The sequence below is a fragment of the Pseudopodoces humilis genome, chromosome 1 (genome assembly GCF_049639895.1).
Source record: "Pseudopodoces humilis isolate 2021_Gansu_Grassland_sample_001 chromosome 1, ASM4963989v1, whole genome shotgun sequence".
Classification (NCBI taxonomy): Eukaryota; Metazoa; Chordata; class Aves; order Passeriformes; family Paridae; genus Pseudopodoces; species Pseudopodoces humilis.
In genome coordinates this window covers 147182125-147209460 of record NC_142200.1, presented here as the reverse complement: position 1 = coordinate 147209460, position 27336 = coordinate 147182125, and the positions used below count along the sequence as shown (strand labels likewise).

General features: G+C 37.7%; 1 protein-coding gene across 3 annotated transcripts; it reads right to left on the bottom strand.

Moving 5' to 3' along the window:
* Nucleotides 1-176: 176 nt before the first annotated feature.
* On the bottom strand, nucleotides 177-27336 carry WDR48 (WD repeat domain 48). 3 transcript variants are annotated; one of them, XM_014256768.2, is made up of 20 exons: nucleotides 26058-26159; nucleotides 25058-25237; nucleotides 19352-19492; nucleotides 18949-19027; nucleotides 18585-18667; nucleotides 18340-18469; nucleotides 14581-14669; nucleotides 13696-13797; nucleotides 13151-13375; nucleotides 11727-11801; nucleotides 11276-11378; nucleotides 10879-10976; nucleotides 9174-9281; nucleotides 8698-8794; nucleotides 8098-8193; nucleotides 5952-6057; nucleotides 4360-4447; nucleotides 3726-3802; nucleotides 2807-2999; nucleotides 177-2201 (listed from the first exon to the last, which is right to left on the bottom strand). In XM_014256768.2, exons 2-20 carry the CDS (start codon nucleotides 25100-25102, stop codon nucleotides 2106-2108), a joined length of 2031 nt encoding a protein of 676 aa, XP_014112243.1. In that variant the 5' UTR covers nucleotides 25103-25237; nucleotides 26058-26159; the 3' UTR covers nucleotides 177-2105. The 3 variants fall into 3 exon arrangements, with proteins under 3 accessions (XP_014112243.1, XP_005527820.1, XP_087907441.1); XM_005527763.3 differs by lacking the exons at nucleotides 25058-25237; nucleotides 26058-26159 and adding an exon at nucleotides 27255-27336; XM_088051315.1 differs by lacking the exons at nucleotides 25058-25237; nucleotides 26058-26159 and adding an exon at nucleotides 26926-26944.

Below are 27336 nucleotides of genomic sequence, written 5' to 3'. Positions count from 1 at the left end.
GAAGTTCTGCTCACCTCAGAAATTCTTAGATTCACCCACAAGATTTTCTTCACAGGATTCTGCTGACATTTCTTCAGCCATTGCATTACTTGAGGCTTCAAAGCACTCTGAAGTCCTTTGTCAAATTCAAGCTCCAAAACTGCACAGTTTATCTAATACACAAAACAACTTGAAAATATTTTAACTAAAGCCTTTTATTCTATACAACTGTGAAACATCATTTACCCTTCTGGCATTGCAGACTCTTTCATTAATCTTTCCTGTTACTGTGTTTCGGGATGGTTAGAAAGCAAAAAACAGAAGGAAAATTACAACCTCGGGCTGATTTCAAACAAAAAATTACTGTGAGCAACTCCAATGTATACAATAGGACAGGAAGACAATCGGGAAACAAAACATAACCCAAACAGTGCCTATTGGAACAGACAGAGACCCTTGCTATTAATAAATACAAGTCAGGACAATTTAGCAATAAAAGTTACAGTTCTGTTTAACTACTTAATTCACAAATAGCACTAAAAAAGTGCAGTTAAAGCACAATTGTGTCAAACTAAGCATACACAGAAACAGGGATAAAAAAACTGAACCTGATTCTCAAAAGATGGGAAAAGACATCCTAGCATAATTCTGAACCATGGTTTTGTCTAAGCAATGAACTTGTTTTGCTGGGTTAAAAGTGCAGAAGGGAATGACTATTTTGACTATTTGACTATATTTTGCCTATTTTTTCAGATAAAACATGATGAAAAATACTTTTTGTCTGACCAATACAATCCCAGTAATATAATTTATTGGGACTTTCCTTAGGCCTCAACCTAAATCTTGATCACAAGATACAGGAAGGGCTAGAGCATGTGTCTCCTGAAGAAACTCCAATAATATACTGCCCCTTGAAGGCACTTGTGCTTCTGCTTCAGACAAGAGTAATTTCTAAACCATTTCTCTACAAGGATTTGTAATTTGCTCTGGCTACAAATGGTTTTCTGGGATATCCCCACATTTTCTCACAAAAAGCTGAAAGGCCCTTACCCTCCCTCCCCCCAATAAGTTAAACTTCTATAAAAGATTACCATGAGCCTATGACAGCCACAGATTTTTAGAAATAGCAGTGAAAACAAGATCTGCATAAATCTCTAACAAAAGAACAATTGCATATAAAACCTCGGAAAAGAAGAATCAGTATTTTTATCTCATGAATATGAAATCTGCTGAGAAGTTCCTAAAGTTCAACATTAAACATATGAAGTTATAATCAGAATGGTTCGAAGTTTTAACAAAATGTCACATACTTTTTGGAGCACAGTTACCAAAAATTAGACTTGTGTGTCTTTAGAACACTTAGGACACAGTGCAGGAAGTAGTTACATATATATTTAGAAAAAAAAAATCTCTAAGTTGCTGCAAAGCATGTTCACTATTATGATGCACAGCATCACTGGACTCATACTGCTCTGATATTTTTCTAGTGTTCTTATCTTGCATGTCAACAGCTCTCTAAAGCAATTAAAACAATTCTTATGTTAACCCTTGGTTTGCAATTAAATGGGCCCATTCATTCAAGTATGCAATACCTATTTTTCTGGTATTTTCTTGTCCAAACTTCTTTTAGTGGTAGAAATGCTTAAGTAACCAGTGAGAAATCATTGCTGGAACTTTATGAATGGAATGTACTAAAAATACCTTGTGTGCAGTTCTTAATTACACTGTGAACAGTGACTAATACGGCCAAACCTGTTTGATACTGAGCATGAACAGATGAGGGGATTATGTTTTGGAAAAAAACCAAAAGCAAAAAAGGAGGAAGCAAAAGTCTGCACTGGGTTATCATCCACTCTCTGTACACCTCACACAACACAAACCACTCAGGGACCTCCCATCTCATTGACTGAGACTAGGACAGACTTTAGTTTAAGTCATATAGATTTTTTTTTTTCCTCTATATTACAGGTCTATTAGTCACTTCAATTAAATGTTTACTTCCCATCCATACTGAGGCATTAGAAGTCTCATCTACCTTAGGGGTTCAGAGGGCTGCTCTAGAACTATTCTTGGAACCAGCACAGCAAGGTCAAGTAAATGATGACCGCTCCAGGTCCGTGCTGCCCTCACGTTGATTTCTGGCGGTAGTGAAGCGTCAGGTCCCCGCCACTCTTCCAGATGAAGTGCTTTACAGTTCGAAGGTCCATGTTGGGGTCCAAAACCTACACAGCAAAAAGTAAGCTTTTATTCCACAAGTCTGCTAGACTAGCAGAAATTAAAAAAAAAAATAAAATCCAAACCAAACACTCCAGTTCACCCACAGTGAAAACTGATACCAAGATGAGTCATGCAAAGGCTCAGATTTTTTAATTAGCAGCTGAGCCCGATGCATTACTGAAAGATTCTAGCACAGTACCATGTAACTTCAGATTACAACTACCTCCTCAGTACCTACTCTCCATTACACTTATTAGGCAATTAGTGGTTTTGGACCAATTTTGAAAACTGCCAAAAAAGCAGAATTCAAAACATTCCAGAAATGCTAAAAATACAACTCTGTGGAATTGTATTAAGCCCATTTGTTGGCTATGAGTAAGTAACCCTGTAAGGGCCCCATCTCAGAACAAATTAAAAAGGTTATTATGAAAAATCTTTCATCTGCCTATCTGCAAGTGTCAGAAACTTGTGTCAGTACTAAGTTAACATGTCAAAACATTTACTTAATTTTAAATGTAACAGATAATCTCTAGCTTATTTCAAGTTCAGAACTCAAAAAGTTCACAACCGATTCACTTCTAGAGCTTGGTTTTAATCACAGGGAACTAACCTGGTCCTGGCACAGAAGTTCAATCTTCTCCTCTGCTAGCACAGCAATGTCTTCCTCCTTTTCTTGTTCTCCTGCTTTCTCATTGTTGGAGGAGCTCGTTGTCTGAGACTCATTATCCAAGTTTATGATTTTCTCATACACGTGTTCCATCACTTTTCTCACCTGAAGCATGTCACTGGCTGAGAGCCGGTCTCTATAGGAGTTAGAGAAGTTTGTCAGGAAAAAACTTGAGAAACAAGCTGGATTTCTTATCTTCACAACACCTTCCTTAGCTGTAGCAAACTATGCAACTACACAGAGATCATTTTATATTGTCTAGTAGTAAATTATCAGGATCATCCAGAATACCATGATGGTAACAGCAATTTATCCAGAGTCACAGCAAGAAACTCAGAAAAGTGGTTGAGATATTCAAAAGAGCAGATAAAAATCTGCAGTGATTTCTAACCAAGTCAGCTCCCAGTCACATGTGACTGGCAACTAGTCTGCATTCCCTACTGGCAGTTTTTGTCCCTTTTCCTTTCAAAAAGCAATTATTCATCTCTGTCAGTATCAGGAAACAAAGCTGTGGCTCTGAACAGAGTTGCAATCTATAAATTCATCTGTTTTCTGATTAAATACTACAAAAGAAAGTCCCATTTCAGTAGTTAGTTCTTAGACATTTATTAACATAAACTTGTACAACTGCCTGTTGACCCTAAATCCACAGTTATATCCACTGATATAACTTAGTGCTTTAGAGCAATTCTGCTAAATAACTAAGAACTTCTACAAATTCATCAAGCACAAAAAAATTCTCTGGGAAATCAGTGAATTGGTTTGGTGGGGTTTTTTTTGTGTGTGTTTTTTTCTTGAGCTTAGCACATTTTTTTCTGCATTTTGGATATTCAATGTTAATAATCATATTTGCATTACTTACTTTTTTAGAGTTTTTGCCCCTGATGATGAATGAGGTTGGAGGTAGAAGGGAATCTTATTGAACTTGGGCATATTTTTCTAGAAGGAAACAGGTTTCAGAAGTGTTAATTTAGGATGAACCATTAGCTCCTATTTGCAGCAGCTGCTGTGTGAAGTATATTCAGCTCCTAATTATCAAAACCCATGAGAGATTCCTAATCAACATCCCCACCACAGCCAACTTCCAAATTACTCATACTCCTGAGACACTTCAATTTAGATGATGCACAGATCATCTAGCTTTTGAATATAAATTATCATTTATTTCAAAGGCAATTAGATAGTATCAAAAACCAGCAGCAATGTGAAGTGTATTCTCTGTTCCCGAGTTCCTCACTTGAAAAGGACACCAATTAGGCACAGGACTTTGAATTCTTTATCTAAGACAGTCTGTCAACAGAAATTGAGCAGAAGTACTTCAACTGGACACATCAAAAAATGATGCATCTCAAAAGGTCTTGATTACAGACCTTGAGACCACTTATTTTAAATACAAATACAGCAAAAATTTAAAGTATCATTTCAGATACTGCAAAGTTAATTGTAGTACATCATAAAAAAACTAAAAAAGCTAAACTTATACACCCAATACTTACATCCACAGTGATGTCAATTACCCATTGTGGCACGGTTTCATTAAGAAGCATGGATTCGGTTTCACCACCTGAATCCCGACATAACAACCTGAGACACACAGAAATAGCCCTTATTGTAACAATAATTATTGTCATTTGCATTAAAAAGCTTTCAGGAGAGGTTCTGTCCTCTTAATGGACAGAGAGCCTGAACTCTGTTAGGATCATGAGCTCCTTGGGGAAGAGATCACTTATTTTCTGTAAAGACCAGAAGGAGCTGTAGTAAGACAGATCCCAGAAACAGGGAGGAGGATCTCAGGAGGCTACAGCTATGACACAAAATGTATACAAGTACTTTGCTCTGGACTGTGTTATGTGTGTGTGCTGAAGTCCAGAGCTGCCCAGAGAAGAGGAAAGGCACCTGGCATAAAGCAATTCTCCTCTCCTTAGGAAAAATGAGCTCTGCATGTAAAGCATCTGCTAAGCCCTCACTGAAAGGAAAGAACAAAGCCAATTTCAAGAAATGTGCACATGCAGTGATGCAAAAAAGCCACATTTCATTTTATAAATTGCAATGAGGTATTTTGTCAGTCCAGCAAGCCACCTTTTAGGTCCCATAAACATGGCTCCAATGGGGTCTTTGCAGGGGTCTCCTGAGGAGCAGCTGTGTAAGAGGGAACATCCACAAGGACAGAAAGCAGGCAAATATTAAGCCCCAGGTACAACAAATACATTAATACTGCAGGAAAAAGTCAGTTTTCCAAGCTGAAAATGGTTTCCCTGTTTTACTGGCCAAAAGTTACCTCATTTTGGCCCCTGTTCAGCCTGGGAAACAAAACCAACAAATCAAACATGCCCCACACCCCTTACATTGAAAATTCACTATGTCAGTAAATATAAAATAATTCAGTGTTTGCAAGCTCAGCTCTTGTTCTGTAGCACTATTAAACTGTCTCTGATGTATCACAGATCACAGTTAGGTTTTTCAATGCAGAGTGAGAAGAAATAGAAGGGTAATTAGTATACACATTGCAAAACAGAACCTGTGCTCCTCCCTACCAGAGATTAGGGCCTTCTACTGGATCATCAACTAATTTTGGGAGCAGAAGCCAACTCTCTAGTGAGTAGCAGCTCCTGAGTAATTAATGCTCAGAGACCAGCACAACACACAAGAATTTAAAGTAGTACAATTTCATCCCAAAACAGTTTAAGTTATGAGTTAGCAGAAAGAGGCACCCAAAAATATAACGCACAACTCTTACTGCTTTGAAACCACCCACCTTGCTGATATTCAAACTCACATGGTCAGTTGGACAATGCCAAATCATCATCAACAGCTGCATATTTTGCATGTTTAATTGTATTTTAAATTAAACTCAAATATTATATACTATTAATTATAATCATTAATATTATAAATACTTAAATATAATTAATTATATTTTGTAATATAATATATATTAAATATTATACATGCTTAATAAATTAAATTGCATTTAAGTGTATGTCTTAAATGTATAGAACAGATTCAAGGAACATTTTTGGTAACATTCCTGTTTGCACTAAGAAAGGGATTGTTCAGCCACTGAATTTATATTTAAAAGTTTTTATACCTGAACAAAGTGCGTCCTCCAGCCTCACCAAAAATAACTGGTGTATGTGGTGGCACTTGGAAGTATCCATTTCCTTTCTGGACTCTGTTCTCCTGCTCCCCATTCACTGTTGGAAAAAAACAACACATGTAAAACAGCAGTGAGACTGCACTAAGCCTTAAAACTGGGCACACATTCCACCTACAGCAGATACATTTTGTAAATTAATAAGATCATAAGCTTCATGAAAACCAAAAAAATCCCTATTTCCAAGATAAATCAAGTACACAAAAAGAAACACTAGAGAGCTACAAGTTCAATACAGGTTTGTAGAAGGCCTACCTCAAAAGCCTGTGAAAAAGAGAAAATAAAGCCCAGGAGCTAAAACCAAATTATGTTTTTTTTTCTTATTTCTTTTGTCAAACTGAACAATACTAATATTAGGAATCAACTAAAGAGACTCTGCTGAGACAAGACTGTTCTTCCCTCTACAGTGACACTACAGAACTCTGAAGGGTTGTTTGCACTGCTCTTCTATCTGGATTTGCCAGATGTCAAAACAGTGCAGTAGGAAAGCTCAGACTCACAGTACCTTGAAGTTCCTCTGTTACAAATTCAATTTATTATAGCTAACTACAGAAGCATGGTCTTCAAAGACTGAAGAACCTGGCTCCATATCAGATGGACAGGACAAGATTAAAGAAAAATCAGCATTATTTATACATCTCTTGAACAGTGAAGCTTCTAATCAATAGATATCTTGAAACAATGTAGAAGAATTTGGATGCCTGACTTGCACTTTGGAAAAATCATCTCCATCACACTCATTACTGCATTTGAGGAGATGCTGAATTCAAGCACTGTTAATAAATTTAAATGGCACAGACTCATGAGATGAATGATTCCTCAGCTTTCTAACCAGAAACACACACAGCCAAAAGAAAGGTCAGAAATTGTAGCACACCAAGAAACAAAAAAAAGAAAATCTATATTGGAAGGGGTAAACAATACTGAAGTTACAGCAAGTGAAAAATCCTATTGTTTGAAAGATTATTTCATAACACTTCTCTGAACAATTGAAAGGAACAACACTGCATGTATTTTGTGTTTACTTAAATTTGTATCTCTACAAGAATGCCAGCATCCAACAGGTACACTTCACCTCCTCAAGTCACTGCTCAGAGCCAGTCTCCTAATTTTTCTCTTTTGGAAGGACAATGAAAACTGATTGTGTTATGAGTACTCCAAACATTCCACTAATCCACAAGTCTACACAAGAATAAGCAATGTAGCATCAATAATCCAACACCACAAAAGCCTGTGAGTGACACTTCTCAAACCTTGTCTGGCTCTAAGCCATAAACTGTCAATAAACAACAGTCTGAGAATCACCAACCGGATCCAGAAGAGTCTGCCAAGTGCTCCAACCCTCCATGGAGGCCAGTCTTCAAAGACGAAATTCTTGGCAGTCTTGTCACAAAACAGCAAGACATGCTGAATGTACAGTTTTCTTAATTGCATCATGTATCTATAGAAAGTAATCTCTTAATCACCAAATATGAAACTTTTCAGGCAACTCTGGCCTGGGTTGAATTGATTTCCAACTCAGGATTTACAGTCTCTTATTTTGCCAAATTCAGCCTCTGTCTTACCTTTTACATGGCTGTGGCTTTCATCTGAGGCCTGATTAGACTTAGCATTATTACCTTAAATACCACTTCTAGAGACCTACTCCATGTACTATTACACTGAATATATTTTTTCCAATAAAGCTTTTATTTTGTTCACAACACCTAGAAGAAAACTGGAATTATGTCAAGAGAATGCTGGCTAATGTTGGATAGCTGAATTATTGCTATTTACTGTGATTATCTAGTGTTTCTTTTCCAAGTGAAGCCTCAGTGTGCCAGTAATTGTTTTTCATCATATTTCTGTAACTTCAAAACCATTTTTTCACCTTTTTTTACAGACAAACATGAGATTTTTGCTGACACTTTTGGAAGTACAACACACTTTCAGGTGTAAGGCAAACTTAGAAATGCTAAAAAAACACGAAGTCTATAATGCACAGAGATAGGTGTAAGACAACAAATATTGTACCTGTTTGAGAAACATATATAAACAATGTGCAGACAGTAATAAAAAAGGAAAATATTAAAATACTAACCATGGTTTATCTCATTTTCTTCTTCATCCATTGGATTGATATGTGTTCTAGGCCAATATTCCAGCAATGCTTGCAGCAGAAGCCCTCCAAGGTTTACTGTCAAGACACAGGGAGGCAGAACTTCAATCACAAAAAAAACATGAGCAACATAATAATGTTTTTATCCACAGCTGAAAATTCAAACTCAAGAGTTTGAGCAGTTCTGTTCCCAAAGCAAACTATTTACGTGCACAGAAATCTGCTTGTCACAATCTGAGAGCTGCATGCTACAATCTTTCAGGAAAAGCTGATTTTAGAATCCCTGCTGTTGGATCAGTCACGTGCTTTAACAATCTCTACACTTGGTTATAATTAGTTTTCCCTTTTTGAATTTTGAAGGTTTGAAACAAAATTTAATGTAAACCCTGAACATGACTGTTTCAGAAAAAAAGGCAGTGTTTTCTTTGGAGAATATGCTACAGAATTGAGTATTAAGAAGATAAGCCCCAAAATCCAACCAGATACTGACATATGTGGCACTGGAATACTTCAAAACATATATACTGAATTTTTTTCTGATTTCTTTGTTAAAATAAAACACTAATATTAGTTAAAACTTACATTTTGGATCAGAACCATCAGGACTGCTAAATCCAGCATCCTTTGCTGAAACCCAGGCTGCAAAGCAGTCACTTTCATCCAAAGTAATTGTCAACATCTGTTGGCAAAAGTCCACAAGGAATGTAATAGTTTTCTGGGATTAAATAAGTCCACAAATTTGTAACTTTTCTCCTACTTAGCTGGGAATACAAACCAAAGAATATCTGAAAGCATGGCAGCACACTTTGTTTACCAAACTGTATTAATTCATAAGTAGTATTGGTGGACTACACCACGAGCAAAAACTTAATAAAAAAAATCTGTTATTCAGCTTATTAAAAGGTAAAATTTGCTGCTTTACTTGAAAATAAATTTAATCCATCAGATAAGCAATGAATGTTCTTCTAAAGTTAACAAACTAAAACCTTTTTAAACAAAATACATGAAAAAATGTGAAATATGACATTAAGACAACAGATTTAGGAGCTGTATCTCACCCCGGTTTTCAAGTCCACTGAGAACCAGTTCGGCACATAAACCATTTTAAATCTCTTCTTAATTTCCTCTTCAAAATCTACTTTCCCCAGGTCTTCCACTTTACATGCCTGCTCACCAGAAGAAATGTATAAGTACTGAATCATATCAACACATCAAGTCTTGATTTTCATATACACTTGGAATGACTGTGACTTATGCTCTCTCCCTGAGCACTGAAGTCCAAAAACATACAAGTTAATGGTTAAATCTTTTTAAAAAGTCAAACAATAATTTATATGGTAAATAGTTTTTATTCTTCATTTATCTCCAAGGTAGTGGTATCAAGCCAGCAGAAAGGTCTGGAAATATTAATTTAGATTATTAATTCATATTAGAAAATATTTTCCCTACACTGAGTAGACAGCTGTCTTCTAATACCCTGTCATTTTTGTCCCCAGCAGTACCAATATTTCAGCACTCCATCAAACACCAGAATTTCCAGCACATCAAGCAACAAATTCAGCTCAACTACTATAATGGGAATAGCAGTGAGTGAATTTCTGTGCAGATGCTTTATCTCTGGTTTTTTTCCTTACTTTTAAAGTAAAAGTCCTTTAAATAATTCTGTTAAAATCCAAATTATTATAATCCACTTGCAGAGGTCATGCTGAAATACTTGTTTTAGGCAAACTCTAAGGACTTTAGGGAATTTTGAGGGAATTTATTCCCTCAAAACCCAGAAAAAGTTATAACAAGCAAAGACTAAAGGGTGCAGCTACAGGTAGGAAAACCTGCCTCTCTTCTTCCAGCATCCTCAATAAAGCCTCAGCTTTCAAGTGCAGAGAGCAACACTCTGACCTGGCAAACAATCTCATCTCCACAGTGAATATGTATTTAAACATACCAAGTGACACTTCTCACAGACTTACTAATCAAAATAAAACCAAATGAAAGTAAAAATTAAGATTAGCATTTGACTTTGGTCCTGAGATCTAACGCTGCACACTTAAATACATACTGAAATAAAGAAAAATTTTCCAAAGAGTTATCTACATAATTTTTAGTATAAATCTATATACTCCAATTTAATTTCTTTTTTGCTTCATTCAACAGCTCAGTAAGTTGGCTGAGCATGCTTTACCTCATTATTGATCTTGGCTGCTGCACTGCATAGTTCAAGAAGAAAATATTTACAATTTAAACAGGCTTTTGCCAGAGAAGAAATTGCTGACCATCTCACTGATGTGGGATTTGAGTCTTTTCTCTCTGCACTCTTTCCCCGCTCCTCTGACCAAACACTGGGTAAAGCAACATAAAGAAATGTCACACCAAGTCTCTGCAGGCAACACGAGGCAGGAGCCAGGTTTCCTTCTGTTCATTTCTGCCTCCCTGACTTACCAGCAAACACGAGCCCTCTTTGAAACAAACCCTCATCAAAACAGACAGTATTACTTCCTGGAAAAAATTCACAGGTCTGAATTTCAGGAGAATGCACATGTCAATACTGGATTGAATTCAGGTGAATGCAAATATCAGCCTTGCATCAGGGAAAGCTATAAAAAAAGCTCAGAAATGCCCCCTCTTTTTTCAAAAGGCAAACTTTGCATGATATCCTGAGACAGAAAGATGATTTTCTACCACAGAAATCTCAAACACTAAAAAAATATATATAAAGCTGCACAAAATAATCATCCAACAGTAGAAAATCTGAAATTACATCCTTACCTTCAAGACATCCCAGTATGCCACATTATTATTTGTGTCTTTGGTTAATATGTGCCTCTTGTCATTAAGAATGTGGCACTGAATAATACTAGCACCCCCTGGCAAACAAACAAGAATTAAGGTTACTACTGTAATTATGTTTTTCTAGTATCACATTAAATGAAATTGCGTAACATGACATATGCTGGTCTTTGGTTTCAGTTTTTTGTATAAACCTTGGATGTCATCAGGGTTTAAACATAATTTTAACTGTAACCAACACTGGACAGACAAAAACCACTTTGGTCTGGTTGAAATCACAGTATCAAGTTTAAAAAAAAAAAACTGAGTCAATCTTAAAGGTCTATCACTTTTGCTAAAGATACCAGATTTTACAATCTGCAAAACAGCTGTTTACCTTTTATAACTTGATCAGGCTGTGTACACAAGGGTGGTATGGGATTGGTACAATCATTATCATAATCTCCTGATGCTCTAAAATTATGGATTCCCTTCAAAGTCTAAGAAAGAAAGAAAATAATGACACATTCATAATCATCTAAACTCTGCTTTTATCTGTAACAACTGCCAGTTCATGCTGCTATTTAAATGTTAACTATCCAGATCCAAGAAATATAATTTATTTCAAAGAGCATCATAAATAGAGCAATGAAAGTAACTCAAAGCTTCATACCTTTTCAGCAATTTCAAAATTACTATTTTATGATTTATTTTAAAGGAAGTTTACAAATCACAGCACATCTCAGTCAAATTGAAAGCAACAGCCCCAAAGCAACAGTTCCCAAAGCAAGACTGCAAATGCGAGGACAATTCAATTTTATTCACAGACTATAAAATGTATCACTTACCCACTTATTCACAGAGGATTTAGTTGTTGCAACCCAAAGTGCAGGAGGAGGGTCAGCTGATCTATCCAGTTCCATCTAAATAATGAAACAAACTTTCAGTCACACTTCACTTAGTTTCCCTTTGATAAAAGTATTGTCTTGTGTAGCCCCTTTCCCATAACTGGAAGTATCTCAGAAACAGCACTACTTTCAGTTTACTGCAGAAATACAAAGTTTAAATGAAAAGTAGCTAAAATCAAACTTCTGAAAATCCAGAGGAACTATTATAAATATTCAACAAAAGAATTGTAGATATGGGTAATAATAGATGCAATGTGTATTAAGACAGAATACTTGAAGTTAAACCCAGCATGATGCAATCTTGACTAATGGACAGTTTACTAAGTACAGTATTCTCTCAATTTGTATTCAGACACTTCATATGGCTAAGATAAGGATGTAAGAAGTTCTATACTACTGAAAAAGCAGAATTTTATACATTTGGCTCTGACATTACATTTCTCAGATGAATGAATTACTGTAGCCAAGATTAGAGGCCCCTTCTGACCTCTGTACAGCTGACCAGCATTTTCGTTTTCCATTTTGAACTGAAATTTCTCACATTCTGACTTTTCCAGAACTAAATTAACATATCCAGGATTTTATCTTAACACACTAAGCTAGAGTTCACTCCCAAGGAAAGGCAGGCTGCTTATATCTATCAGTATCTGTTTTAATTGCACACTCCTTATATATACCTGCAGGTTCCAAGGTCATGTCACTAAAGTTAGAGACAGAAAAAAAATTCAAAAAACGGTCTCTTTGAAAGACTCAGACTTGTGCATGCAAACATCATGTTTAGGTGTTCAAAAAACCCACAAACAACTTTATTCCTGGTTCCCATGAGTATGTAACAGATTCTAAAACAGTCCTGCACACATATGCTGCTGCCAAGAAAAATCCACTTTGGTACAAAACCTTGGCAATGCCAGCTCAGTTTCTTAAAACTGTACTAGAGCCTGATAAACCAAACTTCTTGTGTGTGAAGCATAGTCAATTTCAGTAATATTCAAATTCACATATTTCCAGTAGCTGCCAGGCATCCATCTTCCTGAGACAATTAAACTTCAGATGTAATTTAGGAGACAGAGCCAATCTGCTGAAGATGTGGTATAGTAAACACTTGCTAGCCAATGTGAATTCTTTAATCAATTTATACCTCAAGCCACTGTTTCATGAGAAAACATGCAGCTATCCTTTTATACTATGAGGGTGACAGAACACTGGAACAGGTTGTAAATTCTCCATTCTTGGAGATACTCAAAACCCATCTTGATGTGGCTCCAGGTTCCAGTGCTCTTGGGCAGGGGAGAGGATTGGTCCAGATGATCTTCAGTCATCACTTCTAACCTCATTCTATGATTCCCTGAATTAAACTCAATTACCTTAAGAACTGGTGCCTTTTCTTCACAGATCAGCACCCGGATATCAGGATTTCGTAAATCTGTACAATAAATCTTCCTGTCTCTTCCTCCTGAATAAACATGAGTGAAGGCTTCATTGACCTGCAGAGCCCAAACACCTTCATCATGGACTCGGTATGTGGCTATGCACCTCTGCTGCCCAAGGGACCACAGGCGGATTGTACCATCAGAGCTGCCTGAAAGACACTGAGCAACAACCAGCACACTTCAATCAAAGGGCTATTTAAGTATTTCAAAATATTTCTTCCCCATAAAAATTGATAATTCATATAGTTATATTTTTCCACTGAAATGGTGCTACAAAGGTAACAACTCTAGTCACGACTGCCAGTATTTAATATAAACAACCTATTCCACACTCAGATAACATGTAATAAAAACAACTCTCACCCATCAGCCTCCCCTCCTAAGTATCTGTAATATGACATGCAATATTTACACTGAAATGGACTCATAACATTTTCTGTTCTCTGTAAAATGCCTTTGTCTCAGGTTAAAGCACATACCTGGGTGCCATCTCTGTTCAGCAATAAAGCTTTGACATTGTCTGTGTGCCCTTTGAGTTTCATTAGTTTTGCACAAGTCCTTGGATCCCACACCCTTAGAACCTATGGGAACAGGCATTGGATAAATGACATTAACACCATTCTTTCCACCAATGTATTTCTCCTTTAGTTTTCTGCAGAAACTAAGCTTTTCCAAATGAATCAACCCTTATTCCAATCACTGAAAATATACATTACAACAAGACACACAACTATATCTTATAAAGCTCTAGTAATCAGCTGTGATCTTCTCCTGATTTAAATTTAATTTGTTCTGGTTTCTTCTCTCAAAGAAATTAACACTTCACTGATGTGTCCTATTTTCATTTTAATATTGTCTTGGAAATAAAATTCTCTCAAGGTTAGATTAAAAAAACAACTCAGACTTAAGCCTGTTTCACCTTCCTTTACAACAAAGAACAAGGGCTGTCTCTTGGGAACACGTGAGCTTCATTAGCTCACTTCATTTCCCACCTCCTGCAGGGATCTTGCAAATTGCTGGCACCTTCTCTCCTACCTGCAGCAACTGCTTCAGTCTCGATAATCATCTGAGTCATGTCCCCTCAAAATCAGAGCTCTTGTGGGGAAATGTAATGATCTGACAAAGAGGGTTACACAAGATGATCCGATTGTCTTCCCTATGTATTAAAGCTGTATGGATACATCACATCTTCAGACTGAGGCAGGATTTGTATCCTACACTTGCACTCCTACTTAAGAGAAGTGTCTGCCCTCACTACTGAAAACACAAAAGCTGCTACAGACAAGACACTGAAAATGAATAAAATTGTCTCTTTATACTGAAATCAAACTGAAGTGAAATCAACCTCACCAAATTCTGCTTACCTTTTCAGTGGACCCTGATACAATAACTGTTCCCATTTGATTCATTGCAAGGCTGTAGATTGAGTCCTTGTTCCCACTCAGGGAAGAAGCTATTTCAAAATAAAATTCACATTTTCAATTTTAATGCTGTTACTTGAAGAACATTTATTCACGCAAACCTGAGTACTATTGATAATACTAATACTCTCTGACTCATGAAAATAGTGCCCCTCTGCCCCACATATAAAGTTACTTTAAGAAAGACTATAGCCAGCATAGGGCTGGGAAAACCCCATTCTTATTCTTTATCTACTTCTATATAAAGACCAAGTAATCCCTCAGATTAATGGTCATTACAATCTTGGTGACCTTTTGGCACCACAGTTCTGTGCCAGGGCCATCAAGCTACTCTTGTTCAACTACATTATTGGAATATGACACTTTGTGATCTTTTTAGCAACACAGCATTTGGATTTAAGTGCAGAGATTTTTTTTCATGTCAAGTAACAGTAAAATTCTATATTTTGTATTAAAGGCTCTCCAGCAGAAATGCAGAGAACTTACAGTGCAGCACTGAAATGTGTTATTTGAGCAGGGATGCTACCTCTGCATTTGTGAGAACCATATGGCAATTCCTTAGCATCACACCTACCATCAGAGCTGAGGAATTCTATACCAACCAGCCTAACCCACTTCTGGAGATTAAAGTACCAGTCCCTCAACTCAGAAAAGCACAGACACAGCAAATGAAAATCATTTACTTAGAGAGCACAATCAGGCACTTCATCAAGCCTCAAATCCATACCATCAGTATGCCAAGAAGGCTGGGAATAGCAACAAACTGCATGGCCAGCAAAAACGTAAACCTTCACACAATGATTTATTTATATGATGGAGCTAAGTTTCCAACAGAGGATTTGTAACCTAATATCATAATGCAATATCACATTTGGCCACAGTGGAGAAACCTGTGTCAGGGAAGGTTTAGGCTGGAAATCATGAAGAGGTTCTTCCCCCAGAGGGACACTGACCAGGCTCCCCCAGGGAATGGTAATGGCCCCAAGGCTGCCAGAGCTCCAGGAGCATTTGGACAACACTCTCAGGCACAGGGTGAGATTTTTGGGATTGCCTCATGCAGGATCAGGAACTGGACTCAATGATTCTTGAGGGTCCCTTACAATTCAGGATATTCCATGACCCTATGAAGAATTATGCAGCTATACTTCAGAGTCATCTTAGACAAGGGTTATAGCATCCAAATGCAAACTGTCCAAATGAAATCTATTATTTGGAACTAAAATAAAATGAGAATTTTCCACTGTCCCCAGAGAACAGCTAAAAGCAAAACACAGAACTGAAAATGCTTGAAGGTTAGAACACAGTTCAACAATCATAATTTAGGAAAGGATAATATACAGAGTTATCAAAAGCTGGATAGCAGGAATAGGAGAATCTTTAATGTATGGAAGCAGAATTTATGCCAGACCAAAAGCAAATCTCCACTCCCCTCTCTTCCGGAAGGGACTACCTCTCAAAAGCTAAATCTCTCCACTAAATTTGAATTATAGCTCTGCTGACTGAGAGTCTCTTTAAAAATAGGCTTCCTTTTAATGCTGGTTTGTGTACATCACCTCCAGGTAATCAGACAGAAAACTAATGCCCAAGAACAATTTTCACTTGTACACTGAAAAAATCTATACTGCTTGAAAGGACTCAGGAAAACAGGTTCTGTGAGGACATATACTGTGTTCTCTCCAGCAGAAACAGTTACTGGGGAGCACTAAAATGAAAGAAAAAACTCGTTTGCTTCCTCTTCCTCCCCCTTATGAAATATTTGTGCTCCTTCTCCAGAAATGCAAATTTGTCCCTGTCACCTTAGAGGTAAGGTCTCCACTTCCATTTGATCTTGGGTTCAAAACAAGCACCAGCTCCTCAGTACTCCCCATCTCCCATTTCTGATTCACTTGAATCATTTAGGTTCTGTATCACTGTTACACGGTACAAGAAATGTTTTCATGTTTCTTTATTATCCCACAACTGAGTTTTCCTGTGAGCTCACAAATTCTTCCTTCAAAAACTCTTTGTTCAAGTAGAAGACAGCAAAACTTACAGTTAGCAGCAAAGTTTGGCTATAAAATAATTCTACTTTCAGTGAAAAAAAGGAAGAAATATAAGGATTTCCTACTTCTGGGAAATATAAAGTAAATATCTTTAGTCATATGCCATCCCAATAGCATTCTGCAGTGCAACATAGCTCTCTAAAGCCATGTCTCTTCCAAAGAGACGACATATCAGCACAAGGGTATACTTGAATTAAAAAGTTATTAAAATATATTTATATAGTAATAAACAATTATATATAGTACATTATCTAAAATGTTTTAATTTGTATATTATATATAATATATTATATAATAACATAATAAATAATATATTAATAATATATATAAGAAATATTAAAATATAAAATTTAGACAACAAATGCAAATCTGACAAATTCTACCCAGCAGATGCATCTCTAGTTTTGGAAGCTACCAAATCTATAAAATTGAACACCTTCTGAAATCAGCCCAATAGAGTAAATAAAAGTCCCCACACCAACAAAACGACACGCCTGCCTCTTACTTAGAATCACATGTTCCTGAAATGTCTTCGGAATATGTTGTGTCAATTCCAAATTTTAGTTTCACAGATTTTCTTTGAGTCATTCCTAACCTATGACTGAGGAAACAGCTAGACTCATTTAGAAAATTAACATGTGGCAGTGTGCAAGATGTTCTTTTCAATCCACACCTGAGACTGCTATTGCTTCAATATCCATCAAATGAACTAAAAATTCAAAGAGATCAATCACTGGGAACACAATTTTTTCAACCTAACAAGCAGCAAAGTACACTGTGGTCACACTAGACTCTCAAAAAACCAAATGTAAAATAGCCAGTACAAACAAGGATTCCATGACACAGATCTCTGTTACTCACTTAAATCCAACTGAGCCTAAAGACTGGTGTGACACTTCCCAGAAGAGCAACTTAACCAGCTCTACCCTGACCATTCTAAAAAAGGCAGTGTTGGAATTGTTGTATAAAGGAAAGATCACACAATTAATATAATGCCTTTCTGGGAGAGAGAAGTAGGACAGGTGACTTCCTAAAAGATGGTGAGAATTAACCCTGATGAGTAGAATCTATAGTTTCACCTTGCCATCCAATCTCCAGTGAGTTATATCTCACCAGTATGTTATCCTTATTTGTAATCAGTGCTTTGTGTTACTCTGTGTGGTTTTTAGTCTAGTTTACCTAGTATTTTCTATCTATCTTCTGACAGATTTGACAAATGTATCAAGTCCTGCTTTAGGAGCTGTACTACCTGTTTTTTCAGCATCTACCCAAACAAAAAACCAACCCCAAACTATAAAACACAGAAAATGTAGGAAGAAATAAGCTAAAAAACATTTCTATAAAAGGTTGGTTGAGAGGTTAAAAGCTTCTCAAGCTGAAGCTCCATCAAGTTTCAAAGAAACCAGCATGTCATAGCTCAGGAGAAACAGTTCAAAGAGACTTGTCCTCTATTCTAAATGCCATGACTGTTGGCTGCTCTAGATTTCCAGCTATTACATAACACAACAAATGGACTGAATGCATAAAAACCCCACCTTGAAATTTCTTGCCCATTTTTTATGTACAGTTTGAAAAAGGCAACCATAATTTTAAACTGACCTCACAGATTATGCTACTCAGTATAATGCATTGCATTTGCCTCCCCTCCCCAGGTACCTACTTGTGACAGTATTATTTGAGGCAGTCAGTGCTGTGAGAGTATTTACATCCCAGAGGAATATCTGTCTGTCCAGCCCAGCAGATGCTACCAGCTCCTTATCTTTTGCATATGCTAAGGCTTTCACATAGTCCTACAATGAAATAAATGTAACAATATGAATCAATGTTATCCTTTTGAAGTCTACATCTTAATAATTACAAGAGTGGCAGTGAGCACACACAGTATTTACAGATAATGTTTTTCACCTTATGCGTCCTTAGTGTTGACATGCAAAATCCCTTATGTGCATTCCACACTTTAACAGTAGTATCTGAAGAAGCAGATATCACTAAATTGGAAAGAATAAAGACTAAATTTTAATGGCTTATATATTACTTTAGAGCATATTTGTACTACTCTAATTTGTTTTTCAAAAGAGATTAAAACAATCATTTAAATACACATTTCAATTTTCATTAAAACAACTGCTTAAATTATTTACCAAAATTACAATATACATCACAAATTAATTTTAAATGCTAAGAAAAGATAGAAAATAATTAAAGCAGCAGATAATTTACTTGTATACAGTTTCTGAATACTTCAGTTCTGAAACTTCTAAGTACTTACATGTTTTGCCATTGCAGCAGAGCACAATGTCATTTACCCAATCGGTGTGATGTTCCATAGATGCTATGTAAGGGTCTTGCTGCAAATTAAGAAAAAAGTAAGTTCATCACCATTGGAGAAGATTGTGACTATCACATCCTATTTTCATATTGTCTTCAACCTGCACATGGATCCAAAGTTTCCTAATTCAGAGTTGTTTGAAATTACTCTCCCAGAACCTTTTAGTGAGAACTACACAGTCATGTAAGATACCACAGTATGAGCAATATCAAAAGGATTCTGTGATCACAGTAATTGGCAGCTGTTTAAAAACAGCATCATGTATAGCCCTGCAGGCTGCTTACCAACAGGGTAACTTGAAAACAAAAATAGGTTTTGAGCCAGAAAGGCTCTCCTGACTGACCTTGTGCTGATTGACACTCCATATCCTTATGATGGAGTCCCGCCCTGCCGTGAAGAGTCTGTTTAATGCTGGGTCCAGCTGAAGAGCATTTACCCCATTCCGGTTGTACTTCTCCACTTCATCTCTAATCACATAGGAAACCTAAAACACATTTGCACAAATCCAATTATGGCATTAAGATACTGACATGGCCATAAAGCCTGAACATCTAAGTTCTTCTTTGTAAGGCTCTTCAGCAGAAAACATGACAAGTTTACAAGCATTGTCTGAGTATTGAGAGTTACCAGCACCAAAGTCATTTGCCCCCAAAAGTAGGGAAGAGTCATAGAAAAAAATCAGCAGTGATAGAACAGTAGTCCAAAATATTATTTTAATCATTCCAACTTAAGCTTAGTTAGATCCAGAGAATCTTCAGTTCAATTCCCTGCTGTGTGTGCATATTCTGGGTGATCTCAAACAACACACCGAGTCTGTGTCTCACTTCCCAAGCAGGTTCCACAGTTTCTATAGCTGTGATGCCAGCATTTCCCAGCCTCACAGAGGAGAGGATATGGTCTCCATGGCTTACAAAGCACTGAAAGTCTGCAGATAGAAATTCAATAGATGTCACTATTATTTTTAAACCTATTTTTTAAAAACTACCTACCTGCCAATATAATAAGAAACTCAAACTCTTAGTGCTCTTTCAGATAAATTATTCCATTAAGTTTCTTTCCTTCCATGTTTGACAGTACTGTGTGTAAAGGTTATTTAATGGATTTGCTCAGAAAAACTGAAAGGAAATTTCAGGAGACCCTGAAAGGCCACAGCAGTCTCCATTATTTATGTTCAGTAAATACAATTCAAGACACTGCAGTTTCTTCAGAGCTACTGCACTCACTTTCCTGATCCCTGGGTTTACACACTCTGAGGAAAGCCCTCAAGCTGAGGGAAAGGGAGGGGAAGGCATCAGTTATGCATCTTCCCAGATTCTGCAAAACAGAATCAGAACAAGATAAAATTTCACGCTTGGTATAATCAAACCTGCTCAAAGCAGGAATCCCCTGGATATACAAGCATCAGTGTTTTGAAAATGCTTACAAAGAGTAGTCTTGGGCTAGAGATCTGAAAGCAATTTTTCCCTTTAATAACTGTGTTAAAGTAGTATAAAGAAAATGTTCTCCAGATCAGATTTCAGTGATACAAAATAAATCCAACAAATTAAAATGTTCAGTGGTCCTTATCACAGAAGTAGTATTTCACAGCAGCTCAGATTCTGTACCATGAGAGCTGACAGGTCCATTTGGTAAATGTGGGAAACACCTCCATCATATTATCCTACCCTCAGGCAGCACACCCAGAGCACTGACGCTTCCAGAAAACACATCCAGCGCTATTCTCTGTCTGAGAAACAGCTGCAGCAGCTCTACAGACCAACACTGAAGGATCAAAACGAAGAGCCTCCTGAATCCATCTGCCACAACACTCTCTCCATTACCACTCCACAAGTCCTTCACTACGCTTATTAATGTAGTGTACATAATACATAACTGTATATGTACAATACACAGACATAATTGTTCTATGTCCCAATGCTCTTAAAGACCTTCTATCAGCCACTCTCAGCCCTTTTAGTATCACAGCTTTTCCTCCCAGGTTTACATTGTGTCCTCATTTCCAATACTTTCAGCTTCTCTCACCCATTCCAGACTCATCCATAACATTCTCGCTATCCATGCTCAAGTTTCCACCTACACACAGCTGCAGAGATGCTGCTGAAAGAAGACACCATCAACCACGCAGTGTTATGTTGAAACACTTCAAGCACTTGAGGCATTATTTCTTTGTGAGATGCAGGGAGCAAGATATATGTGCCACTCCTTACCTGGGCTTAATCATATCATGTCTGTATTGCTAAAAGACCCACACAGATTATGTGCACAAAATAATGTTTGAGTCAAACTCAAGGTTTAACATGATACAAACACAAGGCAAATGGATGCCCATCAAATTCACACTGCTGTTAAACTCTTTAAATAAAGTCAATGAAAACAATCAGTTAAAAATACTAAATGTGAGCAGCTAAGACACAAGCCTAGATGCCAGTAGATCAAATTTAATGTTATTCATTAGAGACAACAATATTTTCCTGACACAGTATCAGGTTCAAGATCAGCAGGGCCCTTCACCTCTTGTATTCTCAAATGCTAGCAGGATATTGTTTGAGAAATACTCAATTTTTAGGTTTGCTCCTCCTCTGTCAGTTACCTCCCATATTTGTTATATTTTCAGGTATAATTTAAGAACTCTTCTTTCCACTCATAAGTTAGATTGTCAAACTATGTTAGTCACCTAAGCATGGTAATGCTGATGCTTTTTGCACATAATGATGTTACTCTTTTCAATTTAAAGGAGCTTAAGAAAAACACAGCCATAAATATTTAAAAATGCAAAAAAACCCCCAAATGATGGATTACTTTAGTAAACAAGGTACTTTGCATATATGTTAAAAACTTTCACAGGACTTTGGAAATTGAGTCATATTTCTACATTAATCTTGATAAAATTAGAGTCAGTTCAACCAAATGGTGTTTTTCCCTCACACGAAGACATGATCATGAACAACCATTTCTCATTACCACGAATACTGAAATATTCAAAGTTAATTTGCCCTCTATTGCCTTTAATGACATCCACCTATTAATTTAGTCAAGCATCTCTTGGCAAGTATTGTTTTTATTTTAAAAGAACTGGGATAAAGAAAGAGGTTATATTGTTTTAGTGTTATTGTTCCCTGGTAGATCTGAGCCGGATCTCAGCAGAAGTTGAGCAGGAAACCCATCATCATCCTTCTTTCTCCCTGTGAGAAACTTGAGAAAATAACTCTGCTGCAACAACTGAATTAAACCAGATTAAAATCTAGTGTTCCATTTTTTTGGTGTAAATACAAGAGATCTTTGACATAAAAATATGGCAAAACAACGAAAAGAGCTTGATACAAAATCTCCCATCAGTGACTGCTACTGCGCACAGAATTCAACCACTTATTTTTGTCTCTCCTTATAGTTTTACAATGTTATTTACTGTCCACAGAAGGAATAGTATACTTGTCCTGATAAACAGTCTTAAAAATTGAAGGAGTAAGAGTAAGAAGAAAAAGAAATCCCTACTTTATTAGGTAATAATAACTTCCTCCATGTCATGGGGAAAAATTGTGATATATTTTTCAATTATAAAAGTAATTCTCATCCAAATTAAACATGGACTCTTTTTTTCTAATACTACAAGGACAAAAAGAAAATTAAAATGAGAGGAAATCATTCTGTGGTCAGCAAGTTGACAGGATACCACACCAACACTTCAAACAAACACTGCAATTTGAGCAGCTGGCTAAGGACAAGGCAAACCATTGGTCCTGAAAACAGTATGAACTGAAAAGGACTACAGCAAAAAATGGACTCTCCAACTCATTTTGGAGACCTAATGATTGATATCCAAGTAACTGTCAGTTGTTGACACTGAAAATACTTAATAAATTTATTTGCTCATCCAAAATAAAAAATATTGAATGGGCCACTCCTGCTAACCAATCACTGAGGGTGAAATAAACATCTTGTATAGTAACAAAACTAGACAAGACACACAGCACATGTGGCTGACATTTACTGCACACCACATGGAACCCTTTGGAAAGGGAAGCATAACACCAGAAGCACCTAGGCTTGTACTTAAATGTGTTAATTCCATATTAACACAGAGGGAAAAATTAAGGACTCCACAAAATTTGTTGAAAGGCTGTTGAAATGCATGGGGAACTTAAAATGCATCAATAAAAGCAACAGTGAGTTGACTAAAAGAGCTGAAACTTGTGTAAGAGTGGTGGACATACAGCCAAGTCCACAGAAACAAAACATTCAGTAAAAAGAACAGAGGAAGATTACTGATAATCCACATGTGGGTCTCCATTATGTTCTTATCGGGAAGAAAAAGATGAGAAAGTGCTTTTTTGCTTGGTTAGGTTTTTGAGTGCCATTTAGCATAGAATTAAGAAGTATCAGTAGATTTAGTAAGTATAAAAAACAAATACAGAAACATTAAATATATTTTCAAGTCTGTATGTACACAAATATATTTAAACAATATAAATGCAGTAAAGCTCTGGTTGAGGAGAAACTGCTGTGGTAAAATTCACCTCTGCTCCTGAAGCACACAGATCTTATGTATGGAAACCCCCTGGAAGTGAGGGCTCCAAGATCTCAGGACAGGCTGGAGCACTTCCCTGCCATGCCCTCTCCATCAGAGCACAGAATCAGGGGCAAACCACAGACACAATAATTGGGATATAGATCACCATGGCTGTACTGCCACCATTGGCTGGGAGGGGCAAATAAAATACATGACATAAGAATCTTCCACAGCAGCAGTACACAAACATCCACTCATTGTAAAGAGTTTATGGGATTCAGTACCCTAAATGGATCAGAACCAATCATTTTAATGACTACCTAAGAGCTCCAGAGATAAAGCTACTGCCAACAGATACATTTTGGCACACAAAGCCAAATTAATTTCTTGCAAGACTTACAAGTGTTTCCTGCAGGGAAAAGTATCAGCCGATGTGGGGCCTTGTTACATTACCTGCATTATAACAGACTTTACCTTCACAGATGGGTAAAATCTGCTTTTAAAACATCCCACCAAACCACGTGGAGGAAATAGTAACCAGCTGAGCTCTGAAGATACTCATTCCTTGTTTCTAAGAGAGCAATTAAAAAAAAAAGTATTGCTCAAAATCATGGGAAGGGTCCATGACATAAGCAGCAGTGAAGTACCACAGAAAAACAACACAATATTGCTTTACTATCTTGGTGGAGCACATGTATCCTTAAAAATATGGCTTTTAATTAAGGAGACTATTTGAATTTTTATCCAGGCTTCAGAATGAAAGTAATGGGAGGCATTAAGAAGCTCATTTTATCCTTTTACAATGAAACCAACATACTGGCTATTTGTTTGCTTAAATGTTATATATGAAATAAATATATTTGTAATTATAACTTTTAATAAAATATTTTTAATATCATATTTTTATAACTGTAATATAAAATACAGATATCACATCTAGTAAGCTGCAGCATTAGTGCACAAATATGACAAAATCAGTTCAAAAAGATCACTATGGTTTGGGTTGGAAGGGACCATAAAGACCATCTCATTCAAACTACTACCACAGGCAGGGACACCTTCCACTAGACCAAGCTGCTCAAGCCCCCATCCAGCCTGACCTTGAACACATCCAGGGATGGAGAACAAGATATTCTTATTCTTATTCTATTCTATTCTATTGTACAAGACTTACAGATAACAAGTGCTTAAAATTCATGCAATCATATTATAAGGATGCTGATCCTTATATGGCAAAATTCTCATGCGTTGTCAACAGGTTCTGAGTGTGGGGGTAAATTTCTGGCACACCTCTGCATCATCACTCCCTTCCCAAATCACTCAACCTCACTCCTGCAGCCTTCAGAAAGGCAGGGCTAAGCTTCACAAACATCTGCCACTGGACACTTCACATGCCTGACTCCCATTTAAAGAATTAAACATCCTTCCTTTTTACTATGCATAGAATTTGAGGACTAAAACATCCATTCTGATTAAACCATCAGAAACTACAGTTACATGCAAAAGCACCCTAAACTGACTATTTTGGATGGCTTTGCTTACCAGTAGAACAGGTGCATCCAAGCTAATAATAGTTCTGACTTCCATAAACTTCAATGAGCTCTCCTGCCTGAGAGGTGTCTTTTGTAAAAGCCTCTTCTTCCAGCCTCATAGGTTTGGAACAAATTTCTCCAATTCTGTCTCTCTCAAAAACTCTGTGTAGAAGCACCCTAAGTGCTCAGCCTTTGGGAATTAAAATAAATAATGAGTGGTTTTATTTTTTAATTAGCAGCTGACAGATAAAATAACCACTTATAACTCCTTTACTAGGCCAAAGTCCTGTCACTAACCAAACAGATGAAATACTAAGTCATGAAAAAAAATCCAGCTTCTAGTCAAGCTTCATAAATATTTATCATGGAATGGTTTGGGCTGGAAGGGACCCTATTCCACTCTCATTCCACCCCCTGCAATGAGCAGGGACACCTTCCACTATCCCAGGTTGCTCCAAGTCCCATCCAACCTGGTCTTGAACACTTCCAGGGCTGAGAAGCTTTTCTGGGAAATACCCAGATCTGGACCTAAACTTACAGTGCACTGCTAAGACACAGATCAGAGTAATGTACATCACGTGTCATTAGTACACAAGGTGAAAAAATACCATACAGCACAATGAGAACAAACATCATAAACCAGCACAAAACCACCCGTAAAATCAAGCTTTTAAGCTAAGCAATGCTTGGAGAACAAAAGTAGTAGTAAAAAACCAAGAAATAGTGGGCTCTTTGACGCATGCTGCTGCCAGGGAAATACTACTTCATAAATAGGAGTGCATAAAATAAATATCAAGGTATAATAAAACCCCCCTCCTTAGGGGTGTAACCTGCAAAAACTTGTTTATAGCACAGGCATTCTTTACATTTTAAAGTACGTCCATTTTTTTTTTTCTGGTAAGGTACAGGAATTCATTATATAGAATTGACAGAGTGCTTCTCTCAACCACAGAAAACACTAAATACATTTCCTCTGTGTGATAAATTAGGTGTCCAAAAACTAAACCCACCTCTGTTATGAAAGCTCCTAATGCTATTTCAAGCCTAATCAATATTTCATTTGATCACACCGGATAGGTACAGCTGAAACTGGCACTTGCCACTAGGAACCTTTGCACAGTGATAAAGCAGTAAATCTTTTTCATAGTGAAACCTGTAAAAACATGTAAAGGGCTGGCAGAATCACAAACAAGAAGAAAAGCATTGAGAACCATAAAATAAAACCATTTAAATGACTTTTACTGCTAAAGAGTCTTGACTTTTTTAAACACACTTTGGTAATTCTATTCTCCACCAAGGCGACAACAATTTATTTGTAGCTACACATGAGCCCAAACCATAGGGTTTAATTCTTTCCCAAGTGTGCTGAGAATGTCTACACCCACCTGACTGCTTCTGCCATGGGTTTCCTTCAACAAATGCTGCCTGGAGCTGGTAAGGAATACTTGTGAAATTTGAGAAGAAAAAACCCTGCTCCTCGCTCATGTGTGCGAAGGGGCAGAGTGTTTTACAGAAAGTAAGCAGGAATAGGATGCGAAGCAGATCACAGAATCATCAAATGGTTTGGGTTGGAAAGGACATTGCTACCCCCTGCCCTGGGCAGGGACAGCTTTCTCTAGACCAGGTTACTCAGAGCCCCGTCCAACCCGGCCTTGAAAAATTCCAGGGATGGGGAGCCTACAGCTTCACTACGCAAACTATTCCAGTGTCTCACCACTCTTGCAGTAAAGAACTTCTTCCTACTATCTAATCTAAACCTCCTCTGGCACCGAACACAGGCGAGACAGCCGCGGCAGGAATCTGCAGCTCCGTGGCTGCTGCGAATTCACGTTACACCAAAGCAGGTCTGGGGACACTGTTCTCTCGGTCTCAACTTACCTCCCTCCGTGCTCTGCCGCTTTTGATCTGAGCTGCTTCAGCTCTGCCTCCTGGGGGCTGCAGAGCCCGACCGCGGCTCGGCTGCGAGCAGCAGCTCAACCCCCGCGGTGCCTCGGGCGGCCGCTCGCCCCCGCCACGGCGGCCACGGAGGCGGGGGAGCGACCCTGGGGGCGTGCGGCGCTGCCTCCCCGCACCGCAGCGCTGTTGCGGGAGAGTGGGGCGACTGCGCTACCATAGAAACCCCCAAGGCCTGACATCCTGCAGCCGCTAGCGCGGTCCGCGAGGCTCCGGGTTCCCCTCGAGCCGTGCCGGCCCCGCCGCGCCCTCACCTGCACTTTCCGCCGCCCCGCCGTGTTCTGCCGGTGATGCGCCGCCATCTTGCATGTTGACACTGTGGCGTCATGTCCGACC

What these genes read in the sequence shown, in the direction of transcription:
- WDR48 (XM_005527763.3), bottom strand. Translation starts at nt 27,302, where the DNA reads ATGGCGGCGCATCACCGGCAGAACACGGCGGGGCGGCGGAAAGTGCAG. An exon ending in TATCAGGGTCCACTGAAAAG is followed by an intron (nt 13,798 to 14,580) that starts GTAAGCAGAATT and finishes CTGTTCCCATAG; the next exon opens with GTTCTAAGGGTGTGGGATCC. An exon ending in CATACTGGGATGTCTTGAAG is followed by an intron (nt 9,282 to 10,878) that starts GTAAGGATGTAA and finishes TCTGGTGAGCAG; the next exon opens with GCATGTAAAGTGGAAGACCT.